Source organism: Bubalus kerabau, chromosome 1, assembly GCF_029407905.1.
Source record: "Bubalus kerabau isolate K-KA32 ecotype Philippines breed swamp buffalo chromosome 1, PCC_UOA_SB_1v2, whole genome shotgun sequence".
Classification (NCBI taxonomy): Eukaryota; Metazoa; Chordata; class Mammalia; order Artiodactyla; family Bovidae; genus Bubalus; species Bubalus kerabau.
This window is the reverse complement of record NC_073624.1, coordinates 174,894,715-174,917,064: the sequence shown is the minus strand read 5'-3', so window position 1 is coordinate 174,917,064 and position 22,350 is coordinate 174,894,715. Positions and strand designations below refer to the sequence as shown.

At 50.9% G+C, this 22,350-nt stretch overlaps 1 protein-coding gene across 1 annotated transcript in view; it reads right to left on the bottom strand.

The window, feature by feature from the left end:
* Positions 1–8,085: 8,085 nt before the first annotated feature.
* Positions 8,086–22,350, bottom strand: part of UNC13A (unc-13 homolog A) — a 61,382-nt gene continuing 47,117 nt past the window's right edge. Inside the window, exons 37-45 of the mRNA XM_055591153.1 lie at positions 21,416–21,454; positions 20,257–20,286; positions 18,781–18,837; positions 18,345–18,425; positions 17,072–17,219; positions 15,838–15,894; positions 13,419–13,511; positions 12,513–12,672; positions 8,086–10,624 (exon numbers count right to left, since the gene is read on the bottom strand). Coding sequence (XP_055447128.1) covers positions 10,324–10,624; positions 12,513–12,672; positions 13,419–13,511; positions 15,838–15,894; positions 17,072–17,219; positions 18,345–18,425; positions 18,781–18,837; positions 20,257–20,286; positions 21,416–21,454 — 966 coding nt within the window. The 3' untranslated portion in view covers positions 8,086–10,323. The remainder of the gene's footprint in view (positions 10,625–12,512; positions 12,673–13,418; positions 13,512–15,837; positions 15,895–17,071; positions 17,220–18,344; positions 18,426–18,780; positions 18,838–20,256; positions 20,287–21,415; positions 21,455–22,350) is intronic.

Genomic DNA, 22,350 nt, shown 5'->3' with positions numbered 1-22,350 from the left:
TCCCACAGTTGAGCTTTCACATGAAACCACAGGTCTGGCCAACATCTTGATTGTGGCCTGTGTGAGACTTTGAGGAAGAGGCGTATCCCTGACCCAGAGAAACCATGAGATGATAAATCTTGGTTGCTCTTTTTTTTCTAAAAGTATTAATATTTACATATTTTGCTGGGCCAGGTCTTAGCTGCAGCATGCTGGATCTTTTTTAGTTGTGACTTGTGGTATCTTTAGTTACAGCATATGAACTCTTAGTTGCAGCATGTGGGATCTTGTTCCCTGACCAGGGATCAAACCCGGGCTCTCTGCATTGGGAACTCAGAGTCTTAGCCACTGGACCATAAGGGAAGTCCCAGTATTTGTTGTTCTAAGTTGGTGCATTTGAAGGCAGTTGTTACATAGTGTTAGGTAACTAATACAGAGGCCATCCCAGAGTGGAGCAAGGAAAATGAACGTGGCTGATTCTGGGGGCTATTTACCTGGAAGCTACCATTTGCTTCATGGGCTGGGTAGCCTGGTGGGAGGTAGGAACCAGTATTAAAGGTCTCATTGGTCTACACCAACCCTGGTGATCCATCTCCCTTGTCAGCTTAGGTGTAGGCTTGTGACCCATTTCTGGCCAATGGTGTGCAAAAGGAGAGTCCCAGAAAATGTTAACTGCCTTAGAAAAAGAGATATACACAAATGGAGTTTTGGAGCTCTGACAGCCATTCTGGGATTGAGAAAAAGGCCATTAACGACAGAGAAAAGACAGCAAACACTGGCCAACACAGGACCTGTCTAGCCTTCTTTTTAAGGATATAACCTAGTTTTGTCCATGTGGCTTCTGCTTATACCTCATTGGCCAGAAATGGTCACATGACCACGAGCTACAGGGGAGCTGGTAAATGTAGCCTTTGGTTAGCTGTGTCCCCAAATGATGCTTCTATTATTGTACTAAAGGAGGGAAGAAAGTGCTGGGGGAGGGGTAACCATCTACCTCTACCACAAAAATATATGTTGTACATTATAAAATAAACCCCTACAAAGCCGCTGCCCACTAAAGGACCAGATTTTTATTGATATCTCGCCCACTTTTCCCTGCTCCCTGCTCCCACCTCCCTGCCCTCCCCACTCCACAAGGCAACCACTGTCCTTGGTTTTTATGTTTCCTTTTTTAATCCTTGATTTTTAGAAACTGTGTTAAAATACATATAACCTAAATTTTACTATTTTAACCATTTTTAAGTGTACAGTTCAGTGGTATTAAATACATTCACAGTGCTGTGCATCATCACCACCATTCATCCCCATAATCATTTCATTTGTAAAACTGATATTCTGTGCCTGTTAAACACTAACTCTTCATTCCCCCTTCCCCAGTCCCTGGAAACCACCACTATATTTTCTGTCTCTGTGATTTTGCTTAGTCTTGAGTACCTCATATAATTAGAATCATACAGTATTTGTTGTTTTGTAACTGGCTTATTTCACTCAGTATAATGTCCTCAAGGTTTATCCGGTTGTAGCATAGTGCAGAATTGCTTTCTTTTTTAAGGCTGAATAATATTCCATTGACTGGATGGATCCCATTTTGCTTATGCATTCTTCTGATGAGGGACACTTGAGTTTCTTCCATGTTTTAGCTATTGTGAATAATGCAGCTATGAACATGGGTGTACAAATATCTTTTTGAGACCCTGATTTCTATTCTTCTGGGCATATGCCAAGAGGTAGAATTGCTGGATCATTTGGTAATTCTATTTTTGACTTTTAATAAGTATAGATGATTTAGAATGTTTCAGGTATACAGCAAAGTGATTCAGTTATATGTATATTTATATATATATATTCCTTTTTCAGATTCTTTTCAATTATTACAAGATATTGAATATAGTTCTCTGTGTTATACAGTAGGTCCTTGTTATTTATCTTTTTTATATATAGTAGTATGTATCTTTTAACCCCAAATTATCAATTTATAGCCTCCTTTCCCCTTTGGTAATCAAAAGTTTATTTTCTATATCTGAGTCTATTTCTCTTTTATAAATAAATTCAATTCTTCACATTAGGTGGCCAAACTATTGGAGCTTCAGCTTCAGCATCAGTCCTTTCAATGAATATTCAGGGTTGATTTCCTTTTGGATTGACTGGTTTGATGTCCTTGCAGTCCAAGGGACTCTCAAAAGTCTTCTCCAACACCACAGTTCAAAGCATCAATTCTTTGGCGCCTAGACTTCTTTATGGTCTAACTCTCACATCCATACATGCCTATTGAAAAAAACATAGCTTTGACTATATGGACCTTTGTCTGCAAAATGATGTCTCTGCTTTTTAATGCGCTGTCTGGATCAGTCATAGCTTTTCTTCCAAGGAACAAATGTCTTTTAATTTCATGACTCTGTCGCCATCTGCACTGATTTTGAAACCCAAGAAAATGAAATCTGAGACCGTTTCCACCTTTTTTCCCATCTATTTTCTATAAAGTGATGGGACTGGATGCCATGATCTTCGTTTTTTGAATGCTGAGCTTTAAGCCAGCTTTTCCACTCTCCTCTTTCATCTTCATCAACAGGCTCCTTGGATCCTCTTCGCTTGCTGCCATTAGGGTGGTGTCAGCTGCATATCTGAGGTTGTTGCTATTTCTCCGTGTCTTGACAATTGTAAATAGTGCTGCTGTGAACATTGGGATGCAGGTATCTTCTTGAATTAGAGTTTTGTTTTTCCAGATATATGCCCAGGAGTAGGATTGCAGGATCATATGGTAACTCTGTGTTTAGTTTTTTTTAAAAGAGTCTCCATACTCTTCCCCATAGTGGCTGCACCAACTTACATTTCATGTTTAATCTTTTGAGGAACCATGTACTGTTTTCCACAACAGGTATATCATTTTGCATTCCCGCCTACAGTGCACCGCGGTTCCAATTTCACCACATATTCACCAATGCTTGTTTTCTGTTTTGTTTTGCTTTTTGATAACAGCCAATGTATATAAGGTAGAATTCTCCATTTTTCAACCTTGCTGTGTGTGCTGTGCTTAGTCGCTCAGTTGTGTCCAACTCTTTGCGACCCTTTGGATTGTAGCCCACCAGGCTCCTCTGTCCATGTGATTTTTCAGGCAAGAATACCGGAGTGGGTTACCATTTCCTTCTCTAGGGGATCTTCCCAACTCATGGATCGAACCCATTTCTCCTGCTTTGCTGATGGATTCTTTATCCACTGAGCCACTGGGGAAGTTTGTGCTTATCCTGTTTTATTAATCACCCTTGCTGCTGCTAAGTTGCTTCAGTCGTGTCTGACTCTGTGCGACCCCATAGACGGCAGCCCATGAGGCTCCCCCGTCCCTGGGATTCTCCAGGCAAGAACACTGGAGTGGGTTGCCATTTCCTTCTCCAATGCATGAAAGTGAAAAGTGAAAGTGAAGTCACTGAGTCTTGTCTGACTCTTAGCGACCCCATGGACTGCGGCCCACCAGACTCCTCCATCCATGGGATTTTCCAGGCAAGAGTGCTGGAGTGGGGTGCCATTGCCTTCACCCTTAATTATCCCTAGACAAAATCTCTGTGGGTGTACCTGGTAGGTCTTTTGAGCTTTATAAATGTAGTATCATGCTCTTTGAAACCTTCTAGGATTTTTTTTTTTCACTCATCATCACACTTCATTCGTCAGAATGAAGCAGCTCACTTCCTAGAGAATGGCAGAAATAGCCTGTCCTTCAGCCATTGGTGTGGAGTCAACTGTGGGACTCACTTGCATCGGAGCAAGAAAGTTTCTTTCTCACAGTTCAGCAAGCATGAGCCTCAGCCCCCAAGCCTCATGGGTGACAGACACAGTGGACTCACATGCTGAGAGGCAGGGGGCCAAGGGCTGAGCACCTTCTGTAGAAAGCAGTAAACAAGCCGGCTTCCCTCTGTCAGGAACGAAGCAGTTACGCAGAAGTCATGCTGGGTGGGGGCGGGGGGAGAGGGGGCGGGGGCGGGGTTCCTGGCAGTCCAATGGTTAAGACTCTGTGCTTCCACTGCAGGGGCACGAGTTCAATCCCTAGTCTGGGAACTAAGATTTCGCATGCCTCGTGGCCCAGCTAAAAAGAAAAGAAAGTCATGTTGTGTAGCCTATGTGCTTAGCTATGGAAACTGCTTGGTCTTGGGAGAAGTACGCATCTGCAGTCTGGCACAGTCAGCAAAAGCCTGCAGGTGGACTTCCCTGGTGGTCCAGTGGCTAAGACTCCAAGCTCCCAGTGCAGGGGGCCTGGGTTCGATCCCTAGTCAGGGAACTACATCCTGCATGGCACAAGAGTTTGAGTGCCACAACTAAAGATTCCGCATGCCACAACTAAGGAACCAGCATGATGTAACAAAGACCAAAAATCCCTCAGGTCATCACAATAGTTACAGATGGAATTCAGCTTGGAAATTTGCACTCCACTCAAACAAGTGGACTAGGTCAGCCCATCATTGTGGCCGGGCCAGATGGACAACAAGTATTAACAGTAGCAGCAAAGGATGTTGCTGAAGAAACTGTTATAAGTGAAGAACCACAAAAGACAATGTATCAAAATAATTGAAAGCCAGGTGGAGTCTGTAGAAATAGAAGTAAGGAGTCTTTTACCCAAACAGATAATTTTTTAAAAGCATTCATTTTTAAAAAAAGAACTTGCAGGGTGCTCAGGACCTGCAGACTGCCTGCACAGAGGTCAGGCAGACACATGTGCCTTATCCATTTCATAGCTGTATAATATTCCTCCACTGTGTGAAGATACCATGTCATTGATGCGGCTTCCAATCTTGGCCACATGCAAGCCTCTCTTGAGGACAGAGTTACTGAGCTATGGGTTACCCTTGTGGTTTAGCCACTTTTTCTTTTATATTTTACCCTTTTTTTTTGGCATGCAGCATGCAGGATGCTCGTTCCCCAATCAGGGATCAAACTCATGCCTCCTGCAGTGGAAGCACAGAGTCGAAGCTGCTGGACCACCAGGGAAGTCCCTTACTTTTAGCCTTTCTGACTGTTACTTGCAGCCAAATGCACTTATCAAACTTGCTTCCAGGGGTGGATCCCACAGCCCCTGCCCTGGCCACTCAAATGTAGAGACAACTCCAGGTCTTAGGAGGAAACCTATAGAAGAAACCTCAAGAGGAATCTCCGGACTTTACGAAGGAAACCCTGAGTTGAGTAAGATTCCATTTTTGCTCCCTGGTGGGATGGGGGATCAACAGAGAAGTCAAACTCAGATATATAGAAAAATGAAGCTTCATTCTTTGCCCATCCAAGTTGATAACATGAGATTCTCACGTGCTACATCAGAAAACAAAACAAAAAAACTTCCAAACAAGGGTGAGTGGGTGGAATTTAAATGTGTCTCTGGCATTTGTGTCTTGTTTGAGCAAAGAGCGACAGTTGGGTTCAGAGCCTGGCTCCATCCCTTCCGAAGTATCTCCCTTCCCTCGACCTGCTTTCTTCTCTGTAAAATGAGACCATGGTAGTTGTAATGATTTGCATTCGTGGGCGGGAAGTATATTGAAGAGTGGCTGCTCACAGTAGGTGCTTTGTGGTTTTTGGCCAATTTAGGAAGACAAGGAGGTCACCACACATCGAGGCTGTGTGCTTTTTCTTCTTTTAATGTCTGCTGTTAATAAAATATTTTTACAGAGACCAAAAAGTCAGAATAGTGCAAAACATCTCAACACCATGCATTCATGACCACTTCTCGTTGGTTTTAAACATTTGTTCCAATATTTACAGAGAAATGGGGACATCTGTGCAGATGCCGGACTAACAGGATGGAATTAAAACAGACAAACAGCGTTTTGAGTTCACATTTGCAATCACATGCTAAGAGAAGGTGTGTGGAGGAAGAACCTCCCTGGACTGCGTGGCCAGGTTTCAGGGTCTCAAGGGGCCGGGGCCGGAAGTGGGGTCTGAGTTTCCCTGACTGTGTAACCAGGGATGCCTAGGGACCGTCCGCCAGTGACCTATGTCTCGCACAAGAGTCACTATGGCTGGGCGGGGGGTGGGGGGCAGATGGAGGGGGTCTTACTTGACACTGTCGACTTGATTCGTCTCTTTAAAAAAAAAAAAAGGCAAAGAGAAAAGCAACACGTGTCAGCGAAAATGACTTTGGTCCTTGACAATTATTAGGAAAGGATGTTCAGGAGACAGCAGGGGTCATGATGTAGAGCAGCTCCGCAGTGAGTTCCCCTCCCTCTCTGCCTGAGCAGCAGAGTTGGGGCAACTCTGGGCTGTCTCCCCTCTGCCCCCGTGTCTTAGTGTTCCCACCTGTAAGATGGACATTGCTGGGGGTGAAGGACAGAAAGGTCTCTGAGGTCCCAGCCGGAGAGGTCCCAAGGATTTCTAGTTGGCTAAGTCTTTTTTTTTTTTTTTTTTTTTGCATCTCTGATGGGGGCATGGTGAGGTTTCAGGATGTAGTGCCGGAGAACCAGGATTGGGGGATGCCACTGGGCACCTCCTTATTTTAGGTAAATCTTTTGAGGACAGACTGGAGAGAGCAAGGAGGTCCCTCTTCCTTCTAGTTCTGTTTTTGCCCTTTCTCTCCTGTCTCTGCAGCCCCATCTCTGAATTGCTCTCTCTTCATTTCAAAGTTCCGGCTGTTCCCATTCAGGCAGGATCTGATCCTCTTGACTTCTTCCTCTGTCTGTCTGCCCGCCCCTCTTTTCTCTCCTTCCCTCCCTTCTCTTCTTTGGGTCCTTACTGTCTCCTCCCTTTTGAGGGGGGATTGGCTATGTCCCTCAATGTCACCCCCCACCCCACCCTGATCCCACTACGAGCCTATTTTATCCTTTTCCTGATCCATGAAAATCTGGAGCAAGTTCCCCGCATGGAACAAGTTCCAAATGCAATGCCAGGACCCCACCTGCGCTCAGAACCCCGGGCACCCCAGGTGAAATGGTGGAAGCCCAAAGATATCGTCCAATGCTGGGTGGCCCTCTGCTCCTCTCTGAGCCTTGTCGTTGTGATTTCAAACACTGCCAGTCCCCTCTGTCCTCTCTTTACTCTTTGCCCTGTGGCTCAGCCAGTCTGCTGGGAATACCTCCTGGGTGCCTAGATCTGTGTGGGAGGGGAAGGTTGGTATGGACAGACCCACGTGAATGTGTGGGGACACACAGAACTCCCTGCCTGAGACATAATCCAATTAGACATCCCCTCCCCCCCCGGGCCCAGCCTTTGCTCACTGAAACTGGGGCTCTTGAGGGGCTCCAGAGCCCCATCTTGCAGGGAAAGAGAGCCTTTCACAGATACCCTCAGCTCCATGGCATCAGAGACAGAGGCTGGGGAAGGGGCGGACAGAGGGACAGTGGCTGGGGAAGTCCTGAGGGGGATCAGAGGTTTTCCACAGAAGGGAATATTTGTGATGAGTTTTAAGGAATGACTACCAGTTCTCTGGGGGTAAGAAGAGAGAGAAAATTTCCCCAACAGTTTTAGCCTGGGAGTCAGAAAATGTCATTTGACAAATACTCCCTGAGGCTCCCTCCATGTGCCTGACCTGGTGCTGGGGAAGCCTACACACACACACACACACACACACACACACACACACTCACTCACTCACTCACACACCCTAGACCAGAGCACCTCCCAATAAAGCTTTTGGGAAACACCTTGGCTTTCTCTGGCAGAAGCTCAGCTCCCACTGCCCTTTCCTGCCAGTCATTCAGGAAGTCTTTCAGAGCCTACTCCAAATCACAGATGAACTCCCCTTTGGATGTTGCTCCTCTCCGCATCTCCAAGTCAGCCATCTAGTCCACCTCCACCTCTTGGATGGTCTGAAGTTCAAATTTCCCTCTTGGGCCTCATGACGGAGACTTCAAGTTCCCCGCAAGACACCTCCAGCCTGTCCCTTGTCCCTGGGGCGGGGGGGCCCTCCCGCCCCACCATCCTGAATGAGAACTTTCATCGTAATCTCTAATTCTGAACCGTCAGTCACCTGAAACTGCCTGAATTTACACACACTCAAAACGCTCAGTCATGTCCGACTCTTTGTGACCCCATGGACTATAGCCCACGAGGCTCCTCTGTCCATGGGATTTCCCAGGCAAGAATACTAGACTGTGTAGCCATTCCCTTCTCCAGGGGATTTTCCCAACCCAGGTATAGAACCCGGGTCTCCCACATTGCAAGTGGATTCTTTACAGTCTGAGCCACCAGGGAATTTAGGGGACACACAAATACTTTCAGGTAAATTAGAAATAACAGCAGCTTCATCCAAACTCTTGTTCACAGATGGGGAAACCATTACCATAAATATACAACCCTCAGTTTGCACATGGCCTCCTTAGAGATGCTCAACCCCTGGGCAGTGCACAATCGGGACATCTGTACCAAGGGGCCCTGGGGCTCATCTAAGGCATAGTTTTTAATATATCCTCCAAAATCTTTCCAAGAATTAATTTCAGTGTCCTGAAAGCATTTTGTCCTCCCCCACCACCACATCAGTCTATTCTTCATGAGGTAGCCAGAGGGAGAGTCAAAACCTGAAATCCAGACTCTCCCCAGATTTAAAATCTCCTGGGCCTCCCAAGCCTCTAGGGTAAAATCAAAACTCCTCAGGACTTTATACCAGATCCCACCTGGCCTGAGACCTTGGCAGACCTCCTCAACCTCATCAGCATCTCCCACCACCCCATTGGTTGACTCAGCTCCAGCCACCTGACCTGGCTATGCTTCAAGTCAGCCCACTTCCAAAGTTCCCTCTGCCTGGAGCTCTTTTCTCTCCAATGGGTGGTTCCTTTACACTTTTCACCTCCGCAGAAAGCCCTTCCCCATCTGAGGTAGCCCCCATCACTCCAGGAGCCTAGTTAACTCTCTTCTCATCCCTCTGTTTAAATTTTTCCCTAGTACAGCACAATCCTGTATTTATCAATCTGGTGGGAAAAAACCCACAGCATACACATACTGGTTCAACGTGAAAAAGCAGATCCTGAGCAAAGACAAGCCATGCCAAAGTTTCCCAAAATGTCTCCCCAAATGCCTGTGTGAGCTAAAATGGAGAAATGTGGCCAAACTGCCCCAAAATCCCTTGTGGAGGAAGAGTTTCAGGCAGGTAGAGGCTCCACCTGGGATATCCTGTGGCCTGTGTGTTTAAATGAATGAATGAAATTTTGGGGGAGTAAGCTCCCCAGCAAATTTGTATATTCACTTACACATACACACACCCCTCTCAAGTTTCTGGTCTCTTTCCATTCTTTCCTGACTGGAGCATTCTAGGGGAGGAAGTAGTTGGGGCAGGGAACTGGGTCCAGGGAATCCCAAATCTTCACTCTATTTTGGTGGGAAATCAAGAGTTCTCAGGTATATAACCCTGGTGTCCCAATGGAAAGCAGTGAAGGCAGGGGTTCTGCTTGGCAGCCAGAGGTGGAAGGGGGCACTGGGGGACTTTGCCCTGAACCCCCACCTCTTTAAGGATTGGGGGCAGTCCCCTGAGGGGGGTTAGCAGCAATGGGGAGCTGTATCGCGTTATCCGATGTCAGCTCACCCTTCAAAGGGGCACACAGGCCAAAGGGAATGGGGAGGGGATGTGGTACTGGAACCCTCGGCATTGTCTTGAGCAGCTCTCTGGGCCTCGGTTTTGCCATCTGTCAAATGAGTAGGTTGAACTCTATGATATAAGGACTGGATATGTGGTGGGGAACGGGGGAGGCAAAACCCCGTAGGGAAGCTGGGGTAGCGTGGATGTCCCAGAGCAGACCCCTTGGCCGGGTTTGGGCGCCCAAGAGCGCATGTGCTTTTGAAATCCCATCCTCCCCCCGCTTCCTTGTTTATTTTTTGCACAAACATCAAAAGGGACTCTGGTCCACCTTGGTGGGGGGGGGGGGGCTCTCTAACCACCACCCTAGCCCCTCCAGTCCCCACACCACCCCAGGGGGCGCGCCAGGAAACCCTGCCCCTTGCCCAAGGCTCTCCCCTCAAGGGAGCTGAGAGTTCCATACTTGGCAAATTGGTCTCGGGCCCCAAAGGTTGGGACCCATCTTATGGCTTTTCCAGGGGGCAGGAGGCAGGGCGTCCAGGTAACACAGCTCTGGGACCTGGCCTCCTCTCTAGGGGCTGGTTTTCCTCCCATTCCAGCTCGAAAAGCCCCTAGACGCTGGGGGAGTGGCCTCAAGTAGGGGGGATGTGGCTTCTTCCTTTCTCTTGCCCTGGCGCAAGGCCTCCTGAGGGGGCAGGGCACTGCCATTCACCTTTCCCCAGAATGGGAAACTAAATCAAAGGCGCAGAGGCAGGATGCCTTCCATTCAGAGCCCGGAGACTCGCCCTCAGGGAGGTCCAAGCGCGCAGGCACCGCCCCGCCCTGCGCGCTCTGCGCAGGCGCAATGGTGCCTGCCTGCGTGCACCGCACTAGGGGGCAGGCGCGGCACCGCCTTCCTCGGCGGAGCGCGTGTCCGACTTGAGCTTGACGAATTCTTTGGCCACCTCGTCATTGCTGCGTTGCGACAGGATGCGCAGCACCGTGAGGCCCGTGTCGTCCATGTGGATGCGGCGGCCAAGGGGCAACCAGCAGGCGGCGCTCCCGCGCTGGACCAGCTCGCGCAGCTGCAGCACGGCCAGCCCCACCGTGCGGTCCTCGCGCGCGAAGCAGTAGTCCTTGACGCACACCTGCAGCTCGTAGCACTCAGGGCCTGTGTCAGCGCTCAGCGTGCTGCGGGAGGGCGGAGCGTGAGGACAGGCCTCGCCCCTCTGGCCAACCAACCCCACCGGTGACTCCTCCTCCCTCACCGGGTCACGCCCACACCCGGGCATTCCGAGGCTGGGCCACGCCCACATTGAGTGATCCTATTTTCATAACCTGGTGCGAAGAACTGACTCATTGGAAAAGACCCTGATGCTGGTAAAGATTGAAGGCAGGAGAACGGGACAACAGAAGATGAGATGGTTGGATGGCATCATCAACTCGATGGACATGAGTTTGAGTAAGGTCCGGGAGTTGGTGATGGACAGGGAAACCTGGCGTGCTGCAGTCCATGGGGTCGCAGAGTCCGACACGACTGAGTGACTGAACTTAACTGATTTTCATAGCCTTCCAAGAGAATAAGCCTGGCTCTGCCCCTGCCCCGGGTGTCTTGACTCACAACCCCATGCTGGGCCACGGCCACATCAGCTGACAACTCCTCTCCCTAGCATAATCCTTGCCCATTCTCTCTACCTTTCCTTCTCTCACTCCTCACTCAAGGACACCCCCATGAAACTACTCCCAGCCCCCAGCCAAGCCACATCCTCACCCCAAGAGCCCCATGCTCCCACCCCGTGATACCAGCGCCCACACCCACAGCCAGCCGAACTGCTGCCTGCACCACCTTGACCCAGATGTGGCACCCAGAAGACCCTTTACCAGGCTCCCATCTGAACCCAAGTTCTCCCCTTGACGTGGCCCCTCCCCCATGCTCCCTAGCGGACTCTTCTTACCCCCAAGATGCCCTCTCCGTATAACCCTGCCCTGATGTCTCACCATGAGTGACTACCCACTCTAGCACTCTTCCCCCTCCTCCAAGTTACAAAGTTCCTGCTGCTGGGTCCTGCCCTGATGCTGGCTAGTCAAGAACTCTCTTCTCTCCGGCTACACCCGCACTGATCTCTTGCATCTCCTTCCCAGGCTGCATTCCTAGCCTTCGACTACTTGGGCCCACCCCCAGGAGGTATCTGCCCCTACTAGGCGGTGCTCTTGTTCCCAGGTATTGCTTTAGGTGACCGACCTCTCCAAAGTCCTCTGACCAGGAGCTCTTCTCTGATAGGATTGGCCAGGCTCCAGGGCCCCCTCCCTTCAGCTCTGATACCCTCTTTCCCTGCTGCACTCTGTCCCCCAAGAACACCTCCCCAATGTTACCCTGCCCCAGTGGGGCTCACACATGATCCAAAGATCTGCCAACCCTCACCCTCACCCCAGGTATACCTTGATCAGACTTATTTATGTTCCTTATAAATCATCCACTCCTCTAGGTCCCTGACGCCCCTGACCAAGATTACTCTTGCTTGTTGCAAAGCCCCATCTAGATGTGATCTCAGCCCTACCCACATGACACATATCCCCATGCCCTGGACCAAGCCACATTCCAATCTTGTTCCCCAGAGCAGACTTCTCCAGATGACCTATCCCAACAGCACCAACAAAGCTCACTGCTGACTCCAGGAGGTCCACCCCTATGCCCCTCAGTCCCTCAGCCCCCAGTTTATTGCCTCATCATGACCACCCACGCCTCTCAGACCAGAATTTTTAGCCCCCAAAATGTCCCAGGTCAACATGTTCCTTCTGGCCAGACATCTTCTCCCCTTCATGAGCCTTCATTATGCTATTATATCATACTCACTGTCCCCGACCCTGACCTGTGTCCCCCAAGGTGGTCACCTCCATCCTGGTATCACTCCTGCACTAAGGTGCCTCCCTTCCCAGCATTCCCACTTACGATGTGATCCCTCCTCTTCCTGTCCCCAGAAACCACTGGTCCACCAGACATCCCTCCCGCCTACTGGGCCCTGAGGTCCATATAGGATCATGTCCCCTAGCCATGCTCCCCAAAACATCCCAGACTTACAACTGAAAGCTCTCATTGTACTTGGGGGCCCAGCTGTTGTTCTTGGATTTGGTCGCAAACTTGCGTTTCTTGTCACTGAGCTGGGGCCCAATGATGTTGACCTCGATGAATGGCCGGAAAATGCCAGAAGTCTGCCACTTGAGATCATTGGCAGCCACCACTGTTGGGGGAATTAAAAGGTAAGACTGCTTAGGGTTCCCCACTACATAGCTGTGGTTTTCGAAACCTGGCTGAAAGATTACATTTCCCAGCATGCTTCTGTAGCTAAATATGACCACGTGACTAACTTCCAGCCAATGAGATGTAAGAGGAAGTGACGCAAATAACTTTCAGCAGGGGAATGCCCCAAAGGCAGGGGGAATGCCCCAAACGCAGGGAGAATGCCCTACATTTTCTCTTTCCCCTAGCTGCAGACTGGGAAGCTGATGGGGGCTGAGTTCTTTGGGACCCTATAGAGGAAGAAAACACATTAGAGATAAAAATACAGCAAAAGATGTTTGGAGCCTGGATCCCCAACACAGCCCCCACGTCAGTTCTGCGCTGAATGTTCTTCGAGTTACCCCACAGGAAGACTCATTCCATCTAATAATATCTTGTTTAAGCCATTGTTATTTTAGGTCTTGGATAAAACAGACCAATCTGTGTTCTAACTAGAAAATTAAAGCCCACAACAGGAAAGCAGAGCTGGGAGAGAAAGTGGAATGAGTCCTGTAACACTCTTTGTACCTCTTGATCCAGCTGTGCCTGAAGGTGGATACTTCTGAACATTTCAGTTTTATGAAGACATTTTTTTAATGAAAAAAAAAATTTTTTTTTTCTTCCTTAAGCCTATTTGAGTTTGGTTTCAGTCTTAGAATCTAGTGCATCTTGGCTGAGGCACTCTCCCTCCCACCTCAGGCTACTCACCTTTCACTGTGACCTTGTGTTCCCCAGTTCCTGGATGAGTGAAGAGCTCTACGTGGACGGAGACTTCACCCACAGGGTCCTCCACACCCGAGCCTGAGCAGGGCAGGGGAGGATGCTTGGCATGAGCTTCATTCTTTCCCACCCACCAGAAAGGACGTGGACTACCTCCCACCCACCATATGCTGGCGGCATCAGGTCATCAGCCATGACAGGTTGGCACTGAGGGCAGGCTGGGAAGGTGGGTGCTCATAAGGAGGCCGGGAATCCTCAGCCTTTCACTCCTTTGTTTTGTGATCTCAGGCACATCTCTTAACTTCTCTGAGCCTATGTCCTCTTCTTCATTCCTGTCATCAGACTCAGTCTTCATCTTTCACACCATCTTGGCAGCATCCGACACTTTGGCTTTCTGTGCCTCAGTTTCTCCTCTTGGCTACAACAAGGCTACACTCTCCAAGTTCTCATCTTACAGTTAGTCTCTCCTTCTCACCCTCTTTTTCCATTTCCTACTCCTCTGTTGATCTTCAAACTGTTGGGGCACCCTGTACCTCAGTCCTCAACCCCTTTTTTGTTTTCACTTCCTTGCTAAGTACTGATATGGTGGAAAATACTGCCAGGTCTGCCTTCAAAATACATCCAGACTCTGGCCCATCTCCACAGCCTCCATCCTGGTCCAGTCCCCATCAACCATGTGGCTTCATCTCATACTTCGGGTATGGCTAAATGAACCACAGCTGCCCAATCAGAGCATTCTCCGGCCATGGCTGCAGTGATTGGCTCAGGGATGGTCATGTGAACCAATCTGGGCCAATAGGAACTGGTCCAGGACTTTTGCTGTAACTCTTAGGAAAGAGTTTCTCTCTGGTTAAGCTGCTCCAAGGCCCAGTGAGGGGAGAGCTCATCCCACAGAGGTCTCAACAGAGACCAATGACCAATGGCATTGTTGGAGACTCTAGATCCAGCTATTACTGATGGCAAATCAATCCATAGGCTTTCAGTTACAGGCTCACAAATTCTCTAGTCTGCCTGAAACAAGGTAAGGTACTTTTCAATTTCAGCCACGACAAGCATCCTGATTGATTGATTCTGATGGGGATCATTGAAGGAGCAGTTTAGAAGCTTCTGTCCCCAACCTTCCGTGACTCTTGGGAAGGGCATCCTGTGGGGCCTGGGGACCTGTGACCGCCAGCACCTCCACCAGGCCCCTCCCCTGCCCCTCAGGAAGCTTACAACGCCTGGAGCACCCCATGCATGGGGGGAGGAACAGGGGGAAAGTTGGGGTGGGGTGGGGTAGGAGAATGGGTCAGTCCAAGGTTGATCAGGATACCTGGCTCTGTGCGGTTAGTGACCAAGGCTCAGGGGGCAGAAGTCCCCCATTGCCCCAGTATTGGGGTGTGCACCCCCTCATCTTTGCCACCCACCCCAGGCTGCCTTCCTTGTCATCTCAGGCTCCCACCCCACTTCCCCCAACCAGTCACATGCTCAGCCTCACCCCCCCAACCCCCACCCCAGGCTGATGCTTCATAGCAAGCTCAATCCGGGCCAGACTGAGGGGTGCCAGGGGAGAGTCGGACAGTGGTGGGTGGGGTGAGGGGTCAGATCACGGCCAAAGCTAGTAAGAAGGGGGAGGGGGGCAGTGCTGGGCGCCCCCATCCCATGGTTTGCTGGCTCCAAGGGGAAGTGTCTTTTCCAGGCCTCTCTGTGCTTGTCCCAACCCCACCCCCACTCCCCCAATCCCAGGCCCCCTTGAGGGGAAGGTTCCTTGGGCAAGGGGCTTAATCTCCTTTGAGACAGCTTCCTCATCTATGGAATAACGGATCACCCTGAGGGGCAACCTAAAGGAATGTCTTCTAGAATACCAAGAAATACTTGGCACAAAGGCTAGCTCAGAGTTAGAGCCTGAAAAATGCTCATTTTCTTTGCTCATGAAAGTGACATCAATAAAAATAATAATAATAATACAATTAACAATTGCTGCCAGCTAGTACATGTCAAGAACTGCTCTAAATTTAATTCATCTAGTGCTAAAAATAATCTTATGAATTAGGGTCCTTGACTGATCTCATTTTACAGATGAGAAAATTGAGGCTCAAGGAGGCAGCCGGTTGCGGGAGGCGCCCACCCACGGAGTGGCACAGCTGGAATCTGAGATGGGCAAGCACCTGTCTGGGGGACCCGGGATCTGGGTTAAGAGCAGCACCTAGGGAGAAACAGATTCCGACTCGAATCGCTACTCCTTCCCCACGTGGAACCAGCAAGCCGTCCTTCCCCCTGGTCCGCCTAGGCACCCCTGAAGGCAGTCGGGCCTGGGCGGGGCCCCGCAGGCCTGGGAGGTGGAAGGACGGGCCTTTTACTAGCCGGGCCAGGAGGGGTGCAGGCACCGGGCACCGGGCGCGGGCGGGCGGGCGGCGGAAGCACGTACCCTTCTCAGGATAAATGTCTTCACTAAGGGTAAACCTAGTCCCTTTTCCACCATGGACTAATCACGGGAGTGGGGAGGTGGAGAAAGGAGAGGAGGGAGGAGGGAGGGGAAAGACGAGCGAGCGAGAGAGAGGCGAGGATGGAGGGCGAGTGTGCGTGGCGGGGAGCAGGGTAGGCGCGGAGAGGGGGCGGCGAGTGAGAGGGAGGAGAAACAAGAGAGAGAGAAACGTCAGCTGCAGACGGACAGACAGACAGCCTCCCGCTCCGGGGGGACACCAGGAACACTAAAAGCAGCAGCGTGGGCTGGGCACGAAGCTTAGCGCAGAGGCCCGACGCCCAGGGAGGGCTCTAAGCCCTGGGCTGACTCGGGGGGAAGGGGGCAGCTGGTGGCCGCAGGGTTTAGCTCCCCTCACCCCAGCCTCCTCTTCCACTGCCGGTACTAAGCCTGGGTTAGCGGCCAACCTTCTCGCCCGTGTCTGCACTCTTAGGGCCAATTTTGAAAAGGAGGGTCCCCAGGGAGGGGAACTAGGACCCTAGAGTCCTGCCCCCCAGCCCCAGCTGCTGTGTGCGAACTCAGAGATGGACAGGAGACAGAGGCAAGAGAAGAAAGAGAAAGAGAGAATTTGAGAAATAAGAACTCCCTCTCCGTCCGCCCCCTCCAGGTCGGCGTCCCTCCCGTCTCTGGTGCTGTCACTCCTTAGCCCCCAACAGTACAGAGGTCTCTCCCAGGGTACTTTCAACCATTCTTCCAGAGGTCCCTCCCCCGGAACTGCCAATCATTCATTTGTCACGTGACATCAGAGTTCCCGCCCCTGCCATGGATGTCAATCACTGTCTCCGCCGTCACAAAGTCCCTCCCCTAAAGCTATCAACCACTCTCTGGAACCAAGGAGTCGAGGTCCCGCCCCTAACAGCTGTCAATCACTCCTGGTCCCTGCGGACAGAGGTCCCGCTCTACCGATTTCAATTACATCCTGACCCCTGACGTCATGGGTTTTCCCAGGAGATGTATTCCCTCCTGGCCCTTTGACGTCAGAGGTCCCGCTCGTACAAGCTGTAGATCATTCATTGGCCCGGTGACATCATGGAGCTCACGTGCGCCCCGGAGCTGTCAATTCTTCCCGGACTCGTGACGTCACAGAGGTGAGTCCAAGGCGACCGCCTCGCCGGGGCTTGGGGCTGGGCTGCCCCTATGGGAGGTGGGATTTTCTTCGCGCTAACCAGCGGCTCCTTACCCTGGGCCGACTGCGTCTGCACGAATGTCTTGATGAGCAGGTCGGTGGCCTGCGTGTAGAGGGACAGGGCATAGCGCAGGGACTGCAGGTCTGGGCTCTTCTCCAGGAAAGTTTTCTTGAGGCCCACGCCACCTGCATGGAAGTATTGCTGTGGGGAGCAGGGTAGAGAGAGGTCAGGCTCGGACCCTCGACCTGCCCTTCGGGCTGGGCAGCCCCAACGCCCCTCCCCCACTCTGCTGCCCTCTACTGTGATGGGTGGGGTGACAGGGCGGGTCTTCAGAACACCCAGGGCCCAGGACTTCCCTGGTGGTCCAGTGGCCAAGACCTTGCGCTCCCAATGCAAGGGGTGTGGTTTTGATCCCTGGTCAGGGAACTAGATCCTACGTGGGGCAACTAAGAGTTCACTGCTGTAACTAAAGATCCCCCATGCTGCCCTGAAGATCTAAGACCCTGCGAGCCGCAAGTAAGACCCAACACACCCAAATAAATAAATATATAAAAATAAATATTCAAACAAGCAAACAAAAAACCCAGGTCCTGCTACTCCCACCCTTACCCCTGCCCCAAACCCACAGGTGGGCTACCAGCACCCTCAGAATAACACCCATGTCTTGCACCCCCTCCCTGGCCCTTTGCAGCTCTAACCTGCAATCTCCTAACCTTCTTTCCCAAAGTCTTCCCTCGCCTCATGGCCTTTTCACTTTCTATGTTTGCTGGTGAGAAGGTCCTCCCAGTCCCCACCCCTAATTTTCCATTTTGCCATGGCTGGCTCCCTGTCTTTCTTTGATTAAGTTTTCAAAGGGTTTTCCTTAACCACCCCTCCTTAATATGTTGCCAACCATATTTCGCTGTAATTCTCCATTTCAACAAAACATTTCCTTCTACAAGAGTAGTCTTCACACTTTTTATTTCATGGAAACCACAGCTCCCTTTCACGTCTCCATGTTATCGCAAGGGCTGGTTCCCTGCCTAAGAATGCTCTATTTGTTTTGCCTTGTGAATTTCTATTCCTCAAACTCCACCTCCCATGTGCTGTCTTCCAGAAAGCCCTCCCTGGGCTCTCCCATCCTTTCCAGTACCCTGTCCTGACCCCACAGAGCTGGGGATGTCCACAGGGGTCTGCCCTCAGCCAGCCTGGAACTGACAAAGAAGGGTGATCAGGGAGTGTTTATAAATGGAATGGATTAAGGTGGGTTGCAGCCTAGATTCATGTCCACACTAGCCACATCCTCTGCTTGCCCCCCCTGGGATGGGCAGGGGAGGGGCCTCTCACCTTGATAGTGTCCAGGGCCAGCTCAACAACTGCACACTGCTTTGGAGTCAAGCTCTTGGCTTCTTCTCGTACCATGTGGTCCTGAATGGATGGAGAGAGGGGCCAGGTGGGCAGTGCAAACTCTTCCCTGGAGATCTGCCTATCTATGGGTCTCATCTTCGCTAAACTCCAAGGAGTTGGACAAGTGGGTCTTTCTTTTCGTCATTGTGCTCTCAGTGCCTAGCATGTGGCTGACACTTGACACGTGCTCAATAAACATTTGCTGAATAATTATTTTCCTCTTGATCAAGCTGTATCTGAAGCTGAACCTTACAATACACTGAGCAAATAAATTGTGCTTAAGCCAGTCTGAATAGGGTTTCTGTCCTTTGAGCCTGCAAAGCACGCCACTATTCTCAGACCTCTTCCCCAGGAAGCCCCCCACCCCTGGCCTCACCTTGAGTTTAGATAGCTGACCCAGCTCCTTGGCTGCATTGAAGATCATCTGGGTTCCCTGTGGGTAATAACCGACATAACCCCGGTGAGGGTGGGGCCCTCCTGCCCAGTGCCCAAGCCCCCATTGACACCCTAGCCCTGGACGCCATCTTGGTTCTTGTCCAAAGGCTCTGGACAACCTTGTCCCCAGGTTGCACCCTGGGGACAGACGTTTGGAGCCCCCAGAAAGTGCTGAGGAGGAGATGGTGACCTTGTCCCCAGGAATCTCAGTCCTGTGGGGGGCACTACCCATCCTCCTACCTCCACCATGGCCCCAGGTTTATGGCACAGAGAAGAAAACAGGGCAGTGGGCGGGGGAAGCCCAACTTGATGTTTATGAGTATGAGTGGGACTTGCCAGCCCCGGGCCACGGAGCCTTGAGAAAACCACGGGATGGACTCTGGTGAAACCTACCACCCACCATGGGCCCACACCCTCTGTGGGAAAACTTCCCCAGTAATCTGAGGAGGTGGGTAGGGGACTGTTAACCTGAACTTTTAAAGAAAGAATCCTCCCCCTTAACACCCACCTCTGGACCCATCTCCCATTCCTCCCCAAAACAGACATCAGCAAGATGACATCCTGGTTATGGCTCCGATGGGCCAGGTGGGCCTGGGTTCAAATCCCAGCTCTGCTGTGTGGTCCTGGGCAAGTCACTGAACCTCTCTGAGCCTCAGTTTTCCCATCTCCAATGGAGGAAATCCTATTCCATTTGTGGCTTAGCTGAGACTAAACATGTCTTTGTTCAGTGTTCACAGTTATTACTACTCGGTATCAAGGTCATGGGCAGTGCTAGGGGAGACGGGGCCCTGGCCTGGAAGCTATATATCCTGCCCCTCAGCCCCCATCATGATGCTGAGTGAACTGAGACACGTCTCAAGCCCTCTCTGAGCCTCGGTTTCCTCCCCTGGCCGCTAGGGGCACCTACACTAGCCTAGGGGATGCTGGGGGGTGGGGCTGAGACCACTGAGGTTACGAGCCCTGAATTACTGGTCCTGGGGTGGCCTGGGAGACCTGGGCAAGGCTAAGCAGGGAGGAGGGCCATTTTCAGCTGGGATATTTGGAATCACACTGATGCTTTTCCAAGCTGGCCAGTGGGATCCGGTCACCCTGCCACTAGTGTATTAGCATTATCATCCTGGCTGTAGCTACTCTTCTTAGTCCTTGTCTGTGATTCCCCGAGGCTGTCACAAGGCACAGTTACTCGGGAGCCCAGCCTGGGCCTCGGTTTCCCCTGCCACACCCTCCTCCCCACTTGCCACCCGCCCCTGCCACCCCTCACGAGCAAGCCAGACAGACAGAGGAAGAAGAGACCGACAGACAGGGTCACAGTACACCCCCAGACGGCACGGATCACAGAAGTGGAAAGAGGCGTGGGTGGGGTGGGGGGGAAGGGGTGAGGGTGGGAGCCAGACAGACAGTGAGAGGCCGGTCTTACATCTGAGTGGCTTGGCAATTTCACCCTGCCCTGTGGAGAGAATCAGGTGAGGGTCAGAGTTTGGGTTGCTGCTGAGAAGATATTCAGTGGGGCTTTCCTGCCCCCCTCAACACACAGCCCACAAGCCCCCTCCCAGGTTCTGGGTCCAATGCTGGACCCCCTCCCCAGCTAGGCACCTCCCCTCCCCTGGTGGAGATTCGGGGTCAGACTCTGAACTGCTAGGAGACTAGAGTCAGCCCATCACCTGGGGACAGGTATCCAATCCCACAGTCAGCCTGCCCCAAGATGGGGTGCCTTGGGGAGGGGGGGAAAAGAGAGACAGAGCTTGGGGTCTCTCCTTCCTCAACTCCCAAGACCTTACCCCAGCAGGCCTGACTCTAAAAGAAACATACCAACACAAGTATCACAAGTTCACACAATACACAGACACACACCCAGGCATATCCACGGGTATGCAGAAAGTTTACGTACACACACACCTGGATCGACATACAAAGACACACACACATGCAAAAGAACTCAGGAGCTAAAATACACACATGTACTACTAAACGCCTGCCCACATGTGCACAATCACACACATAAACCCACACTCTCCATCATGACAGGGATGCACATACATGCATAGAGTGCCTGAACATACTGAACACATATGCCCTCCAAAGGGCTGGATGGGTGAGTTGGAAGCCCTACAGCCTCTGTTCATGAAGCGGAGACACACCTTGTGTGCACAGAGGCACGACAGCTCCTGTATGAGTGTACAGCAAGGGTGACTGTCCAGGTATCACCATAGCTCCCACCTCCTTACAACAAACACCCATTAGAATGAACAAAACATGTCTCAGTCCAGGGCAGTCCAGTGTCTGGGCCTTTCTAGAGGCCAAAGAATTTCAGCTGAGCCCAGGACTGGGATTAGCTCTTTGGGCACTGTTGTGAGAGGACAGGGGCTGTGTGTGCACACACACACACGTGCTCCAAGCCGTGTCCCTGGGGATCCACTTTGTTTCTGATTCCTGGTTTTGTGGGACTCAGTTAGGGCACCCGCCTCCTACCCATGAAACCCCCAGCTGACCTCCCTGCCCATGCAAATGGACACACACATACACACACACCCACACAGCAGAGTTTGGGGCCTCAGCACAGGCGAGGCCCTCATTACCTTTTCTAATCCCTTGCCATGTTTTCTCAAGAGGGTGCCCTGCAGAGACAATGTCACAGGGTGATCAACCTAGCAAGCTGTGTGGGGTGGGAACCCAGGGTGAGAAAACACACTCATGGGGATAGGAAGTAAAGGGCTTCTTCACTGCACAGTGGGCTGGAGACAGAGTTGCTGGGGGGAATAATGTGTGTGCCTTAATGACTGACTAAAAGGTGTGAGAGCCAGAGAGGCAGGAAAGAGAGAGAGAAGGAGAAATAGAAATACAGAGCCAGAGAGAGAGAGAGAAGTCACTGCCAAAATATAATCCATTTATATTTACTGTATACATGAGGCTCTTGGTTTTTGAGTCAACAGGAAAGTAAATGGGCTCCATGTTCAGACAGACCTGAATTTGAATCCTGGCATATATTTACTATGTGGTTTTGACCAGGTGACTCTTCCTCTCTGAGCCTCAACTTTCCTCATCTGTAAAATGGAAATAATAATATTTATCTCACTCAAACGTGTGTCATGAAGGCGAGCTGAAACAACAGCCGTGAGGTCTGGAATACAGGAAATCCTCAGCAAACGTATACTTCCTTAGCTCTCTACCCACAGACGCATTGTCTGTAGTTGGATAGGCTGCCACTGCGTGGTTACAGTCAGACTGCAGCCCCAAGAAGTGAGATGAGCTGGAGCAAGTTTTCGACAAAACTTGAATTTTATAACAGCCTTGTCTTGCCCAAAAATAGGACTCCAGAGTGGTTCTAACTGATCTCTGCCCTTTCGTGTGTCTACAGCCAACCACCACCACCAATAATATTAGCTCTAACTTAGCGAGCACTGCCTTAGTCAGTCACTGAGTTGAGCACTTGAACACATCATCCTACTTGGTTCTGAAAACAACACTCAGAGAGCTGCTACAATTAACCTTTTTTTTTCCCCCAGACAAGGAA